We start from the raw sequence: 17,085 nt of genomic DNA, 5'->3' as shown, positions 1-17,085 counted from the left end.
GCCGCTCCTCGCGAGTGGGAAATCCCTAGAGGCCCATGGTCCCGTTTACATATTGATTTCGCCGGTCCCTTTCACGGCCGAAACTTTATGATAGTGGTAGACGCTTACTCTAAGTGGGTGGAGCTGGTAATCATGACCTCCACCACAGCGGAGAGTACAGTGAGGGCCCTGCGTAAGATGTTCGCTACCCATGGGTTACCGGATGTGATAGTGTCCGATAATGGGCCCCAGTTTACCTCCACCACGTTCCAAGAATTCCTGGCCCAGCAAGGAATCAGACACGCGGCCACCGCCCCCTATCACCCAGCTAGTAATGGCCGGGCGGAGCGCGCAGTTCGCTCAGCGAAAGAAGCCTTGGGCCGCATGGGCCAGGGCGACTGGCAAGAGAGAGTGGCGGCTTACCTCTTGAGCCAGCACTCCATACCCTGCCCAACGACTAATAAAAGTCCCGCGGAGCTCTTGATGGGTAGGAGATTGCGAACACCCCTAGACAGACTCCATCCACTTTACGCAGGGGATCTGCCGAGCAACCTGGGGGCCCTCCCTTCCCACGCGTTTAAGTTAGGGGATCCTGTATGGGCCCGCTCTTTTTCTGGGGATCCACGGTGGGTTCCCGCAACCATCACAGCCCTGACTGGCCCCTGTTCCTTCAGGGTCGGCCTGGCCGACGGAATACAATGGAGGCGCCACGTGGACCAATTAAGGCGTCGTCTTCCCGCGGAAACAGACGGCCCAAGTTCCTCAGACACCCGCTCTCAGCCGGAGCCACCTTCGTTGACTCTTTTCCCCACGGACCGTTCCCAACCGGGGAACGGGAGACAAGCCGATGCGAACTTTCCGAACAGGCGCACCTCACCCGGCTATTCCATTCCTCGAACCTCTTATCGAGACTCTGAACCTACACCCCTACCGGACTGCACGGAGCCGTTACCGGACACTCCGGCCACCACAGAAACACGGCCCCGGACAGACGAACTTCGGGCACGGGACCCGGGGCCAGCACTCTCTCACGGGACCGCACCGCAGGTTCACCGCCCCACCACAGACACGCCTCCGCCGGCGGCCCCCCCCCGCCGACGGCCGCCGGGGAGCCACGAAGATCGGGACGAGAACGCCACCGTCCCGCCTACCTACAAGACTATGTTTGCCCTTCCTAAAGGAACTCTTTGACTGGGGGGGGAGGGGTGTTGAATACTAGCGCGGGAAATATGGACGCGTGTATAAAGGACTCCTTTCCTGATTGGTTCCCGGGCGGAGCCGGTTCAATCTTCACCCTGATTGGTCGAGCTACTCGACGCCCCATTGGCTCCTCGTTTCAAACCCGGGGGTATAAATGTTTGGCGCGAACCACGCCACGTTGAATCGCAGTTTACTATGAGCTGAATAAAGTCACTTCCTCATATTTTCTTGTCGCGTCCTTCCCTTCGCTCCAAGATACAAAACTATCAAGCTAAAATTTCTGCAGATCTTGCCTTAAATTGCATCCTGTACTCGGGTCGGGAATGGGACCACTTGCCACAGCAAACTTGCTGTGGCCAACTCAACTTACCATGGCCAACTTACTGCGGGACAATGCTGCAGGACAATGTAACAATTCTATTTAATTATTTAAAACAACTACAAATTATTTTAATTTTTGCCATTCACATTTCATTCTGTCCCTCCTTTTGCGTCCTTTCTTTAATGATTCTATTCCACCATTTCTTTGATATTAGTGTAACTGTTGCCCTGCAGCAAGTTGACTCTGGCGAGTTAGCCATGGTGAGTCGGCCATGGCAAGTTAGTCATGGCAAGTTGGCCATGGCGAGTTGGCTATGGCGAATTGTCATAGACCCCTTGGGCCAACCCTAGAAGGATCTTCAAATCCCCTTGGGTGACCTGGCTGCAGTCTCCCAAGAGCTCTCTGGAGGAGGTCTAGGACAACTCGCCACAGCCAACTCTCTACAGCCAACTTGCCACGGCCACCTCACTGTGGGACAATTCACTGTGGGACAAAAGCTACATAATATCAAAGAAATGGTGGAATAGAATTATTAAAGGAAGCACAAGGCGGGACAAAATGAAATGCGAATGACAAAAATTAAAATATTTTTAATTTTATTTTAAATAATTAAATGGAATTGTTACACTGTCCCATGGCGAATTCTGCTCTGGAGGAGACAAGCAGGTATTTGGCCACTGACTTTAACCTCAGAGAAATCTTCCTGATGTCATGACCCGAGCTCAGGACTCAGATTCCGAATCTGAAGACGCTGCTCCAGTTGACCCTGGGAAGGCCAGCTTCAAGAGATACTGTCGAGAATCACATGAGGCTGATCCAACACAGGCGCCACCTGGACCAGAAAGGTGATGTTGATGACATCAGGCCTCCCAGTCCCCACACTTGGAGTGAAGAGCAGAGCAATGCAGGTCTACGAAGCTTCTGTTCAAAAATACTTTGAACATTCCCCGTCTAATTCTTTTCTCAGTGAACCTTCTGCTCTTAGGCAGACGCCCCTTGTAATCCCAAACCATCCCTACCTGCTTAATTCTCATTTCACATTGTCCTCTACACACACACACACACACATACACACACACACCAGAATAGGGAAGCTAGGAATATAATGTGAGACACTTTCCAGAAAGTTGTTGGAAGTGAGCACATTTGTGGAAACGGAGAAGGTGGAAAAAAAACCTAATTCTTCTAACCCTTCTAAATTTGCAATCCTATACGATATCTGGCTGTGGATATGATAGAAGTATAGATAGTATGGACAGGCCTCGACTTACAATCACAACTGAGCCCCAAATTTCTGTTAAGTGAAACAGTTGTTAAGTGAGTTTTGCCCCGTTTTACGATTTTTCTTCCCATGGTTGTAAAGTGGACCACTGCAGTTATTAAGTTAACAACATGGTTGTTAAGTGAAGACGGCTTCCCCATTGACTTTGCTTGTCAGAAGGTCACAAAAGGGGATCACACAACCCTGGGATGCTGCAACCGTCATAAATGTGAGTCAGTTGTTGAGCGTCTGAATTTTCACCATGTGATGCTGCAATGATTGTAAGAAAATGGTCATACATTACTTTTTTCAGGACTGATGTAACTTTGAATGGTCGCTAAATGAACTGTTGTAAGTTGAGAACTCTCTGTATTCTCTCTGTATGATGGGAGCAAGTCTTTAAAAACTTACAGTTTTAATCATGCTCATACATGATTTTGGACCTGCTAAAAATGGGCCTGGAAGACTCATGCAACTCACTTCCTGCAGTCTTCATGTGTGGAGTTTGCACTTGTGAATGTAGGTTTAGAGTTTCCATATGACTGAATTATTGAGAGTTTTTCCAGAACTAGGTTTCTTCTTCCAGCTGGGTCAGGAAATGTGCTATGGAAGTTGGCCGTGTTGTCTGGGGTTCCTGGACTTGCATCCTTAACCTGTCTGGTGAGCCAACATTGTCTGCTAAACCAACATTAACAATTTCTTCATTCTTGCGGCATTATCAGTAACTGTCACTTTTTGTAATTAAAGTTAAGATTGTATCTTCACCACTATGATTGGTTGAATTGCGGGGAGAGAAAAAAAAACCTCTGGAGAAAAATGGTTTAAAGCTGGAATGGAATTCTAATTGAACGGAATTCAAAATGCTTGATGTCATCTTGATGTCTTAGCAGACGGGATTGCGTGCCAAATGAGCGCTTTGCTCTTTTATTCTGGACTCTGGGGGCTTCTCACGACACGAACACAGCCTGATTTGAGGCTGGGCATATTTTAATTGTGGATTTAATTTCTCAAATATTTACCTTGGTACAAGAATTAAAACAAATGTTGCGAAAAGTCTGGGATTTTGCTACATAATGAAAATGAAATGTGTCTGCGGCAAATAGACATACATTTTTGATGTTCTGGAAAGTCCCCCAAGGGCTTAACTTGCATTTGGATTAAGTTGGTCTGCTGGTCCCAGATGTGGTTTTCCTGGTGTGGCTTGATGACATCTGAGTCAAAAGGGATGCTTCTTTCCAGGTGACCTCTGCTGACCTCTCTCAGTATTGTTTGTTTGATAGTAGGACATTTTTTTAGTTCTTATTCTGGCCTCCAATTCTGGATTTTTTGTGGTTTCCCATGCAGGTGCTAAACAGCCAGAGATGTTGGCAAGATATGGTCAAAAAAAACCGTATTGTTGTGATCAAAGATTTGCCTTGGGTTTGTCTAGTCTAGTGAATGAAGGACTAGGGGAGACATGATAGCAGTCTTCCACTATCTCAGGGGTTGCCACAGGCTCAACCTATTCTCCAAACCACCTGAAGGCAGGACAAGAAGCAACAGATGGAAACTAATCAAGGAAAGAAGCAACTTAGAACTAAGGAGAAATTTCCTGACAGTGAGAACAATCAACCAGTGGAACAGCTTTGCCTTCAGAAGTTGTGGGTGCTCCATCACTGGAGGCTTTTAAGAAGAGGTTGGACAACCATTTGTCCAGAATGGCATAGGGTCTCCTGCTTGATTGGATTAGAAGACTTCCAAGGTCCCTTCCAACCCTGATGATGGTGATGACAAAAGTGTCCTCTCTGCAGCCTTTGGAGAGGTCACTTGGATTTCACTTGTGTAATTATTCAGAAGTAGAACTCCAAGCAGCCCTTTTATGTTCTTGGTTTAGGTCTAAACCCACTAAAAGAAAGTGGACAGTCGGGGATTTTGCTGTGCAATTTTTTAGCACAGTACTGAGGAGGGAGAATCAACTTCTTCTAAGGCTGTAGAAACTTGTCCACATATGTTCTCCTAGTTTCTGCTCTGCTGTATGAGTTTCTCCTTCAGACACTTGTATCCCTCCCTCCCTCCCTCTCTCTCTCTCTCTTTGGCTGTGGTGTGCTCTCCAAGCTTCTTTCAATTTAGCTTCTGAATGTTTCGTTACCAGACTAGGTAACATCATCAGTAGGATTTTCTTGTCCTATTCTCCTTAGCTTATAAATGTCTTGTGTGCCAATGTGGTCAGTTGGTTGCATGATTGATAGTTCATTTGGAGCTATATTTAAATACTGAGCAGCTGGTTGGTTGTTCTCGTGGTTTGGTTTCTTATGTATTCATACTCTGGATATAGATCAATATGTTAATTGCTGCTTTGGTAGAATACCAGCCTTCCATAAATTCACATGTGTGGTGAGTGGTGGGTGCTGGCTTGGCCAATTGAACAAGTTATGTAGATTCTTATGATGCTATTTCCTAGATACAACATGTTCATGGCTGACATAGCTGAGTTGCACAGCCTTTAGCTCTGAATTTTTATTTATTTTTCTTCTCTTTTCAGCTTTGCTGCTTCTCTATGATGTCACAAACCGAGCATCCTTTGACAACATTCAGGTAAGTCTTGAGGACTCCAGACAGTTCATGTTATTGCAAAGATGCAGGTGCTCAAACACTGAGTCTATGTAAAATAAGTCCTGCAGCAGGGCAGGTGAAGCTTGTTTGGCACTTTTCTTTTTCTGAATAAAGATGACTATGTGTGTCTCAGGATAATGTTGCAGGATCCAATCTGGGTCGGTCACTGGGACCAGAGGTTTAGTGTTCCGAGCTTTCAGACTCATGCTTAAGCCTGCCCTCAGGGAATTTTTCTCCACAATTTATGTGCTTTGGACTATTCTATTTGTGGTACAGTATTTATGTGGTGCCTGGTTGTGTGTAGCTTTTTAGATGTTGGTTGGGGTGTTGATGGCCAGCTATTAAGTTGTTGGCTGTTATTTCCTTGTGCTATCAAGTCCTCTGCTCCTAATATGTGATATGCTGGTGGTAAATCAGCACTCCTGTTGATTGACAAGAGGCCCATTTCCCAGGCTTCAATCATTTCCCTAGCTGTTTTTTAGCCTGCTCATCCAACAATCTGCAAAAATCAATGTGTGTCCTTGTTCATTGCAATGTGAGGCTAGCAATGAGTTCCTGGTCTGACCACTCACTTATATTCTTGCCGTCTAGTGGTTAGTTTCCTCTCCATCTGTCCTATATAGTCACAGGGAAAATCCTTTCAGGGAATCCAGTGGATTACATTAGAAGTATCTCCCGCTTCCGAGCAATCTTTGCAGTGCATGATTTGTCCTCCTATGGTAGCCTCTGGACAGTGTATGATGCCCACTTGCAGATCTCAGAAGCTGCATTCTTCTGCTTCTGAAATGTTTTTGATGCATGGCATAGTGTGCTGTGTGGTTGGTCTTGTACCTTGTTTTTTTCCTTTCTCTCCCCTATAATCTGAAAGCTTGGAAGACCAAAACACTCATTCTGGTAACCAACCCAGATTGGCTTCTGCAACTTCTTTTTTTCCACATGATGAGCTTGCTGGTTCTCATCCTCTCTTCCTTGAAACATGGAAGAGAGTGAAAGAAAGGAGGAACTGTAGCATGCTAGCAGCAAATTTGAAACCGCTCCGCTCTTCTGTCCATTTCTTCTGATGTGAATGATTTTTTTTTTAAAAGGGATCTCTTGTAGGGAACCAGCTCAGCTGGTGGATTTGCCAAGGTGAATCCTTCTCTTCTGGCTTCTCCTGATCTAAAGCAAGTTTGGTCTTCTAAGTTTGTGAGGCACAGAGAAGCCCACTTTTCCCAAATGGAACAAGCGCAAAGCTTTATGGTCTTCTTCTTGAACTTGGGGCTCAACCACTTTCATCCCTCTGCCTCTTAGCGCTCCGTAATATGCAGCCCTCCTGCTGACATTGTTCTTGGTTCTTTGGCATTGCTTGGCATCTCTGTCCGTGCAAAGTTAGATGTTTATCAAGTGGACTGATAATTGCAGTGTTCTCTCTCCCTCTGCAAATAAAGAATTAGACATTTGCCAAATTAAATACTTTCCGCTGCTGGTGAATACAAAATCACAACCTCCAGCTCAGCATGGTTCATTCTTTTGAGTTTGGATGCCTTCATTTCTGCTTGCCATCCCCTGTGACATATATCTGTGGGGGTGGGGGTGGGCTCGGTTGCTGGTTTCTGTAATCCCAGGGACTGCTCTTCTCTTTTGGGGTGTTGGAAGAAATATCCATCTGGTTCTGTTCCAAGCCAGGAAGAAGACATTGGAAACATGGAGGCTGATTGGAAAGATGGTTTAATGAAGCAGAACCACTGGGTTCTGAGCAGCTGTCCACAAGGAGTTGAGAATAGGCGGGTATTTTTATCTCCTCTTGACCTTTGCACTTGAACTTCCTGTTCCTGTGCAAGAACATGTATTCTATTGGCTGTTGTCAGACTCACATGGGGCCATGTACAAATCCTAGGAGTTTGTCTGAGCTAAGTTTGGTTGAAGTTTGGCTGATGCAATGAAGGGGCTTTTGGGGCAATTCCTGTTGTAGCTACCTTTGTGCAGAGCCAGACCTTTGTGCAGGGAGTTTGCTTATGAATAGAGCTCGCTATTTATCTCCTAAGTTCAGACATCTGCTGAGGGCCATCAAGACAGGTGGGGGGTCTTCTTTCTGTCACCAAGAGCACGTTTCTCCATTTCTCATCCAGGGAAAAATAATATCCTGCCTTTTTAATATTTCTCAAAATATTTTATTCTTCTAGGGGAGGGGTGGGTGCTAACTTTCAACAGGGGCATCTGCCTCGGAGCATCAAACTTCTGGGTTACTTCAGGAAGGAAGAACCAGGAGAATCTGCTTTGAAGACGTGCAGTGGAAAAAGCTATTGGCCTCGGATGCTGAGGCTAGAGGGTCCCTGTATACAGAGTGAATGACTGGTTTTATCTTATTTGTTTTCTGAAGGTTACAGTTCGGCCATTGGGAGGGAGGTGGGGGGGGGCTTGTTTTACACATAGACTCTGGTGTAGGTGCAAAATTTGGCCAATCTTCCAATTCCCTGCTTGAATCAATTCTCAGTATTTGCTGCTTATTTTTAATTAAGGCAGCTGCAGATGCAAACAGCTTAAGGATCTGCCTTAGTGATTTCTAAGCAGGAAAGGAGTCTTCCTGAGTCCTGGAGGGAAGAAGGCAGAAACAAAAGCTAGATTAAGTTTGTGGCTGGAGAAATTCCATGGTTTTCCTGTCTGATATTTCAGCGCCCAAAGAGAAATGCATCCTGTTTGGCCACAGAGCCCCACCCGCTTAAAATGTATCAACCTTTGAGATGGGTGGACTTCAACTCCCGGAATTCCCAGCCATTATGGCTATTGCTAAGAATTTGGGGAGCTGAAAGTCACACATCTCAATGCTACCCATGTTGGGAAATGCTGTTTTGAGGCAATGATGCAGCACAAAATTGCCTGGCATGAATGCAACAACTTGCTCTGATCCCCCCCCCCCCCAACATTTGGAAAGAGTTTCTTGGCCAGGGAATTCTTTGCAGCCTGAAATTTACAAGCAGAGCTACAGTGGATTTGGGCATTTAGCCCAGCCGAGTAATCAAATGGTTGAAATTGTGTGTGTGTGTGTTTTTTTAACCCCTGGGGAATTATTACTCCTAAATTTAAGCCTGCATTTGTTCCTCTTGTTCAGTGATGGGCGGACACCATTTGCATCCTTATCAGCCTCTGCAGATTTCAGGCAGTAATTGTGCCCCAAACAACCCTTGGCGTCATTTTCAGTGCTCGGGACAGATAGATTGACAGGCCTGGCTCTGCTGCAGACAGAGAGTTTATTTAACCCAACCTTCACTTTTGTCCCACTCTGGAAGAAGTTGCTGTTGTCTGCCTCCTGCAGCACAAATTCTGGAGATGACACACTGCTTCGGTTTCCCTAAAGCAGGGGTGTCAAACTTTCTTTATTTATTTATTTATTTATTTATTTATTTATTTATTTATTTATTTATTTATTTATTTCATTGGAATTTGTCAAACAAAAACGAGAGCAAGAATAAGAGAATAAAAATACAATGACAGGGACGATATGCACGTTAATGCACTTATGCAGTTTCCAAAGAGAAGGTGTGGGAGGAGTAACCATGGGTATTAACCAAGCCTTCCTGCCTATTGGAGACTGAGGTAATCTTTTGAAGCCACACCTACTGCTCTCCTCTGGCTACCCAGATTAACCTTACTCTTCGGCCTGAAAGGAGTGTTACTTTGTCTCTCCCTTCTTTTCGAAAACTTAGGAGTTTTTTACTTTCAGCAAAGCTTTACAACAGAGCTTGCAACTGGAAATCAGCAAAATCGCCTCACCATCCTTCTGCTGTGCTCCGCGGCGCTAATTCAAGCTCCGGCTTGCCAGCAGATGCCCCGCGAGGCCGGCCGGTTGCGCCGAGGGGGTGGAAGTCCCCAGAAACCGCAGGGACGAAGGAAACGTCCACGCGGTGTCCGGAGGAGCCCAGGAGGGCCGAGAGGACCGAGAACCCTTCGAGGATTGCAGAAACGGCTTCCAGCGGCGAAAGGAGACCCGGACGGCACCAGCAGTCGCCATCTTGGACCGCCTCCATCTTAGGAGCACGTGATCAGCGTTCCTATACGGACGCCGAAAGCGCTAACAAGGCACTAGGAAGCCGGAAGAGGCTTCCTTTAGGCTCTATCCCGCCGGTGATCTGGGGGGTATTCCAGGGCTGTGCCTGCCGGCAGCTGAGGCCACAACCCAGCGGCAGAGGAGCAGGGAAGTGGATCCAGCCCCAGAGGACCTAATCTGCCCCTACAGCCGGCTGCAGAAGGAGGAGGTTGGTGAGCACCATAACTGTAAGTAATGGCAGAGGCAACCAGAAGTAGGGATACCAGGCCCAGACCCCCAGGAGTGGTGGGCCCCGACGAAGGGACCTCCAGAGCAGTTTCCCCAGATCCCCGAGGAAGATCCCCGGTGAGGAGGGACAAGGCCAGGGCCCCCAAGAAGGCAGCCCCCAGGAAGGAGGCCAGGACAACCAGGGCCTCGACCGCAGGCCTTTAGCCCAGGTTCAAGCCCGGGCAGCATCTCCAGCCTCACCAGGGGGTTCCCTTAGAGGGCACAGCTCCCTATCACCCCCCCCTTTCTCTGGCTCCCCCAGGGGACTCGAGGGCGGATCCTTTTGGCCGCAGGGTAACCAGCCCTGCCAGGCCTCGCCTGGTGCCTCTATCCCCTGAAACCAGGGAATATTCCCAGCCTCCAGAGCTTCAGCCTACCCTACCTGACCTCACCAACAGCTTCCAGGACATGCTAGCCAGGGCTCTGGCCCAGGTAATGGCTTCTAGTTTAGGCCAGCAGCCCCAGACCTCCAGGAACAGGGCCCCACAGGAGTCCCCAAGGGGCCTTCAGGAACGTCCCAGCACTTCAGCAGCCAGGGAAATCAGGTCTCCCTCCTCTTCCACGGCTAGCAAGGCGTCTGACGTAGAGGAAGGAGAACTGAAGGATGTGGGGTTCTCAGAAGATGAGGATCCTCAGGTAGAGGATGATTCCACTGTAGCGGGTCATTTTCCCCTGTCCTTATTTAGCTCCTTGCTCTGCAAGGCATCGGCCACAGCCGATCTGGATCCCCCCCCCCCGGATCCTAAGCCGGTAACGGAGTCCGTGGGCAAGGGTAAGAGCAAAAAGAAAAAGGGACCATTCCATAGGCCCCCTGTGGCTAAGGAGGAGATTCCCACACCAGACATGTTCATGGAAGTGCTTAAATCGCAGTGGGTAAAACCAGGGTCCTTCCCCACCCCAGGGGGAAACGAGAGAAAGTTTTATAATCTCAATCAGACCTTTGCCCAAGCGCTCCAGGTACCTGAAGTGGACAACCCAGTGGCCACCCTGGCGTCAGCGTCAACGGTCATCGCAGGTGACACTGCCAACTGCCTCAAGCCGGAGGACAAGAAGGCAGACATCGTCCTGCACAAAACGTTCCAGGCTATCACCTGGGCCATCAGGGCGGCCGCCTCCGCTTCTTTCTTTAACAGGTCCACGGTCCTGTGGCTGGAGCAGCTGAGGGACAGGACTCCGGCATCAGAGGTTCGCCTCCTGCAGGACATATCCGAGATGCTGGCAGCAACGCAGTTCTCAGCGGACGCCACCTTGGACGCGGTAAAGTATGCCTCGCGGGCTATGTCTTCATCAGTTGCTTCTAGGCGCCTGCTCTGGCTACGTCATTGGCAGGCAGAATCCCGGATGAAGTGGCACCTAACTGGGGCGGACTACACCGGAGAGAAGCTATTTGGGACGGCGCTGGATCCTATCCTCATGGAGGATAAGAACAAACAGAAGGTCCTCCCGACAACAACCAAGCGGTCAGACTTCCGCCATGCGCCATACCCCAGGAGGACCCCCTACAGACCACCTGACGGGGACAACCAGAACCAGAGGTACCAATACCCCAGGTTCCAAAGGCAGGGGGATAGACAATTCCAGAACAGATTCAGGGGCCAGCAACAGGGCAAGCGGCCCTTTCGAGGAGCAGGCGGTCGCCCCTTCCGCAGGTTCAAGTGATCCGACCCCAGATCACCCTATCGGCGGTCGCCTCTCCATGTTTGCGGATGCCTGGGATCGTATCACCTCGGATGAGTGGGTACTCCAGACAGTAAGGCTCGGGCTACACCTGGAGTTCCGCTCCCTCCCCCCCAGTAGGTTCCGCACCTTCACCTCCTCCACAGACCCGACCAAGAGGGCTCTTAAGGCCAAGGCCATTAAACACCTATTAGACATCAGGGCTATTGAGAGGGTCCCAGAGGGGGAGAAGGGCTCCGGGTTCTACTCGAACCTCTTCCTAGTTCCCAAGAACTCAGGGGGTTGGAGAGCCATCCTGGATCTTAAATTACTCAATTCCAGGATGGTATACCGCAAGTTTAAGATGGCTTCCCTAAAATCCATCTTGGAAGGCATCCGGCCAGGCGATTTCCTAGCCTCCATCGATCTCACAGAGGCATATCTACATATCAGGATCGCCCCGGAACACCGTAAATTCCTGAGATTCTCCCACGAAGGGAATCACTTCCAATACAGAGCCCTGCCCTTTGGGCTGGCCTCAGCCCCCAGGACATTCACCAAGGTGCTTGCAGCAGCAGCAGGCCACCTACGCTTCCTCCCAGTCCGTTTGTTCTGCTATCTAGACGACATCCTCATCTTAGCCAGGTCACCTGACTCGGCTGCATGGGACTTGGGTACCACCATCGACACCCTTAGGTCCCTGGGTTTCTCCATTAACCTGGAGAAGAGTCACCTGGTGCCCTCCACCAGGCTCCTTCATCATTGACTCAGTGGCTGGGGAGGTTTTTCTGTCTCAGGATCGCAAGGACTGCATCGTTAAGATGATCCACGAGGTTCGCAAGTCACGCTCTGTCCCTGTAGTTCTTCTTTCCAGGCTCCTGGGGAAGTTCATCTCATGCATAGGGATCATGCTGTGGGCTCGCCTATATGCCAGGGATAGTCCAGTGGTTCCTGCTGCCCCACCAGAGAGCCGGGACGAGCGACGCCACCTTCAGGATCCGGGTGTCACCCCAGGTGCTGCTATCCTTTCGCTGGTGGCTGTCCCCAGCCTTGAACAGAGGATGCCTCTTCAGAGAACCGGCAAGGATGACTCTTACCACCGACGCAAGCCTCTTCGGCTGGGGGGCCCACCTGGAGAACCAGATCGCCCAGGGCCGGTGGACTCCAACAGATCTGAGAAACATCAACTGGTTGGAGCTCAGAGCCATCCACCTGGCTCTTCATCACTTCAAGGGCACAGTGACCGGCCATCACATCCTAGTCCTGACAGACAACGTAGCGGCCAAAGCCCACGTGAACAGACAGGGCGGCACCCACTCCAGGGCTCTTCGCGATGAGGCGCTGCGGCTTGGGAACTGGGCAGAGAGGCACCTGCTGTCCATCAGAGCAGAACACATCTCCGGAACAGAAAACCATCAGGCAGACTGGCTCAGCAGGGAGATGGTCGACAATGGGGAGTGGCAACTCCATCCCTCAATCTTCCGTCAGATCTGCGAGAGATTCAGACATCCGATGGTAGACTTGTTCGCGACCCCGCAGAATGCCCAGCTGCCAGAGTTCGTTTCGAGGTTTCCAACCATGGGACCCATGGACATGGACGCCCTTCGATGCAAATGGCCACCAGGTCTTCTCTACGCCTGTCAGCTTCTGCTTTGCTGTTGCTTCAGCTGCCATTGAAACGGGGAGGGAGGGCATAGTATTTGGGTGGGGTTACTTATTGTGCTGGAGGAAGATTCTGGAGGTCTTTGGATGGACAGACTACGCATGGGTGGATGTTTCCCGCCTGGGTTAACGGCACCGACATTCCATCTTCGTGATGTCTTTTGAAGTTATCTCACACCTGACACTTGAAGGACTTATGATTGGACTAGGCCTATGATGCCAGGGGGTGTGGAATGGGCTATTCTATATATCAACTGCTTTCGCGCCTAATTAACCAGACTTTGCTATGCAACCGCTCTTTAACCATTTTTAATTAGTAAAAGTACATTTGATTTTTCACAAATGGAGTCTCATGGTCTTCTTTCCTAATTATTAAATGGAGAGGTGCTGACAAGTAGCAAAGTCTCAAAACCACCTTTCCAGGAGATCAACATCTACCGTGGAGGGTGCAAATGTCTTCGCCAGCCAGAGAAGAAAAGGAGGCAGAACTCCCTGCTGAGGAAGAACGTCCTCCCCCCGAACTCTTGCTTCATGAAGATTTGTGTCAACTGCAGATATCAAGCCCGGCTGATCCACCTCCCCCCAGATGGTCTACCTCGGTAGGACAAAGAGAGGAAGGGGCCAGCTGGGATGCGGGGGTTACCAGAAGAAGACCCCAACAAAGACCGCTGGAGGCGGGAGCCGAAAGGAGACCCCAGGAGAGAGATCTACCTGATTACTGGGGACAAAGGTACTTTGGGCAAATAGGTGGGGAAGATGAAGAGGTCAGGAGGGGCTGGGGCCGAGAAAACCCACGCGCTGATTCACCCCCCCCTCGAGCTGACTCACCCCCTGCAGCTGGGGCTTTTGCCGGAGTAGGGGGCCCACCTCCCAGGAGACGCAGAATGGCTAAGATTCCCCCCCTGCCTGTGAGATATGATGGAAACCCTGCGAAGCTGGGGTCTTTTATCATGCAAATCTTTAATTACATGGAAATCTACGGCCCAGATTTTGAATCAGATACTATGAGGATAAGAATGATTTTACGATCCTTAGATGGCGAAGCGTCTGACTGGAGTGCTGGTTTACATCAGTCAGCTTCCCCCCTCCTGAGGAATTTTAATAGGTTTATGGAGGCCTTCAAAAGGCACTTTGAAGACCCCCTTACTGAAAAGAAAAGCAAGTTGAAATTTATAACCCTCGAACAAGACGACAGACCGGTGGCCCAGTATATTCAAGAGTTTCAACGCCTTTCCCAGTACATGAGAGGGTGGAGTGAGGAGGCACTTTTGGACAAATTTGCTTTGGGCCTAGATGAAGATATCTATCAGCAATGTGTCAATCATAATCTCCCCAGACGCTTAACTATTTGGTTTGAGCACGCTGCTGACATTGAGCTGGATTTGGCCAGACTCCGTTGCGCTAAAGAGGAGAGACGGAAAAGAAAGCAGCAAGCTGCAAAAACCACCACCCCCGCCCTAGCCGGAAAGCCCCTTTCGGAGGGAAGGGTGAGGGGAGATCCAGACCAATAACGTGCTTCCGTTGCGGGAAATTAGGCCATCGCGCCCCAGACTGCCGTGCTAAATTACCAACAACCTCCCAACCCCCATCCAAGCGGGAGGAGAAATCTGGCAAGTCCTCGGACAAGAGGAAGAAGGAAGCTGCCTTCGCTATGGATTCCAGACCCCCTCGCTTCAGCCACGCCTTGGAGGGAGAAGCGGACGCCTCCCCCACCTCTTCTGACGACTCAGATGATGACACATCGCCTCGCTGGGTGAGTTCAAACAAGGGCCCCATGCTAATCCCCATAGAGTTAAAAGTGCTGCCCGATGGGAAACCGGAGTCCCTACACGCCTTGCTTGACTCAGGGTGCTCCCGGTCGATGATCAATCCTGCTATGGTGGAGAAGTTGGGCCTCAAATTACGCACTTTAAAAACCCCCATTGTCTTTTGCCAAATAGATGGGTCCATTGCGGGGGGGGGACCCGCTCATTTCTTTACTGAGCCCTTGGAAATGAAAATGGGCTCCCACACTGAACTCATCTCCTTCATTATGGCCCCGGGGATGGACAGGCCTCTCATTTTGGGCCTACCCTGGCTTCGGAAATGGAACCCTCGCATAAATTGGAGGGAAGGCTGGTTACGCATTCGTACAGCTCAGCTCCCGGAAGGAGAGGGCATTCCCGATAAACCTGTTAATTGCGATCCTGAGGTGGCCGCCAGAGGGCAGGAGAGGATTGAAGGAGAGGAAAAAATTCCTAAAGTGTATTGGGACCTGAGGGAAGTTTTCAGTGAGAAGTCTTCCGACAAGCTTCCGCCCCACAGGCCTACTGATTGCTCCATTGACATTCTACCCGGGGTTAAGCTACCAAAACCCCAAATATATTCCATGTCACCCAGGGAGATGGAGGAAATGCGAAATTTCATAGATAAAAACTTGAGCCGGGGATTCATTGAACCTGCTCGCCCCAAAGTTGCTGCCCCTGTGCTTTTCCGTGAAAAGAAGGATGGTTCTCTCAGATTATGTGTTAATTTTAAAACCTTGAACGGAATATCAGCTCAGAATGTATACCCGCTTCCGTTAATGAAGGACATGTTGGCCCAATTGGGGAAGGGCCGCATTTTTACTAAATTGGACCTCAGAGAAGCTTATTATAGGGTACGCATAAAGGAGGGGGATGAATGGAAGACTGCTTTCAACTGCCCTCTTGGATGCTTCCAGTTCCGGGTCATGCCTTTTGGCCTGCAGGGGCCCCCTGCAGTCTTCATGCAATTAATCAATGAGATCTTGCATGACCACCTCTACAAAGGAGTTATCGTATATTTAGATGATATCCTTATCTATACTCGCTCCTATGACGAACATGTCGCACTTGTGCGCACTGTTTTGAAAAAACTCAGAGCTGCTGATCTTTATGCCAAATTATCCAAGTGTGAGTTTCACCAAACCAAGATTGACTACCTTGGGTATCGCATCTCTCCAGCCGGCATTGAGATGGACCCTGAAAAGGTGAGGGCGGTCACTGAGTGGGACGCGCCTAGAACTCGTCGACAATTGCAAAAAAATTTGGGATTTGCTAATTTCTACCGTCAGTTCATTCCTTCCTTTGCCAAAATTGCGCTTCCTATAACTAATTTGCTGAAATCCAAAGGTGGTCCTAAACCCAAGCCAAGCAAACCTCTTGACTGGACCATGGACTGTCAGGCGGCTTTTGAAAAGCTGAAACGCCTTTTTGCTGCGGAACCAGTGCTGAAGCATCCCGACATGGACAAGCCTTTCGTCGTCCAAGCTGATGCCAGCGATGTCGCCGTTGGGGCCGTTTTGTTGCAATCCAAGGACCAAGGTAACTTGCAACCTTGCGCATACACCTCCCGCAAACTCACAGACACCGAAAGACACTGGGCGGTTTGGGAGAAAGAGGCTTTCACTGTACGATGGGCCCTGACCACTTGCCGGCATTTTCTGGAAGGCGCTAAGCACCCTTTCGAGGTGTGGACTGACCATAAGAATCTGGAAGCTTTGAGAACACCGCGCCGACTCTCCCCCAAGCAAATGCGGTGGGCCCAACATTTCAACCGTTTCAATTTCACACTCAAGTACATCCCCGGTGGGAAGAACTTCATGGCAGACGCTTTGTCCCGACTCCCACAATACAACTGCTCTAAACTGAGCATTGTGCAACCTGTGGTTCCTACTTCCAGCCTGGCGGCTCCGGTGGTTACTCGCAAGCAGGCACGTGCGAAGGTCGACGTGCCTCAAGATTTTCTTTCTGACCTCAAATTCGCCCTTCCGCAAGATGACTGGTTCCGGGAGCATCAGGATGAGTGCACAATGAGGGACGACTTGCCATGGATCGGCGCCAAATTATATGTCCCCACATCCCTTCACCCCGTTGTCCTCCAACGGGCTCACGACTCCAAGTTGGCGGGTCATTTTGGTTTTGTAAAGACTTTACATTTAGTGAAAAGACAATTTTGGTGGCCATCTTTGAAAAAAGACATTGAACTTTATGTTGCCAGTTGTCCCGTTTGTGCGACAGCGAAACGCCCCCCAGGGAAACCACAGGGATTGCTCCAGTCCGTTGCCCGACCTGTTGCCCCTTGGAAGGAGATCTCTATGGACTTTATTGTTGAACTCCCCGA

At 49.6% G+C, this 17,085-nt stretch overlaps 1 protein-coding gene across 1 annotated transcript in view; it reads left to right on the top strand.

The window, feature by feature from the left end:
* RAB26 (RAB26, member RAS oncogene family) overlaps positions 1-17,085 on the top strand; it is a 274,315-nt gene that overhangs the window by 215,415 nt on the left and 41,815 nt on the right. The window contains exon 5 of the mRNA XM_087728894.1: positions 5,284-5,336. Within this exon, the coding sequence (XP_087585020.1) occupies positions 5,284-5,336 (53 nt within the window). The remainder of the gene's footprint in view (positions 1-5,283; positions 5,337-17,085) is intronic.

Source organism: Thamnophis sirtalis, unplaced genomic scaffold, assembly GCF_051295495.1.
Source record: "Thamnophis sirtalis isolate CommonGarterSnake01/CBP01778 unplaced genomic scaffold, rThaSir2_p1.2 scaffold_14, whole genome shotgun sequence".
Lineage (NCBI taxonomy): Eukaryota > Metazoa > Chordata > Lepidosauria > Squamata > Natricidae > Thamnophis > Thamnophis sirtalis.
This window is presented reverse-complemented; position numbering and strand designations above follow the sequence as displayed.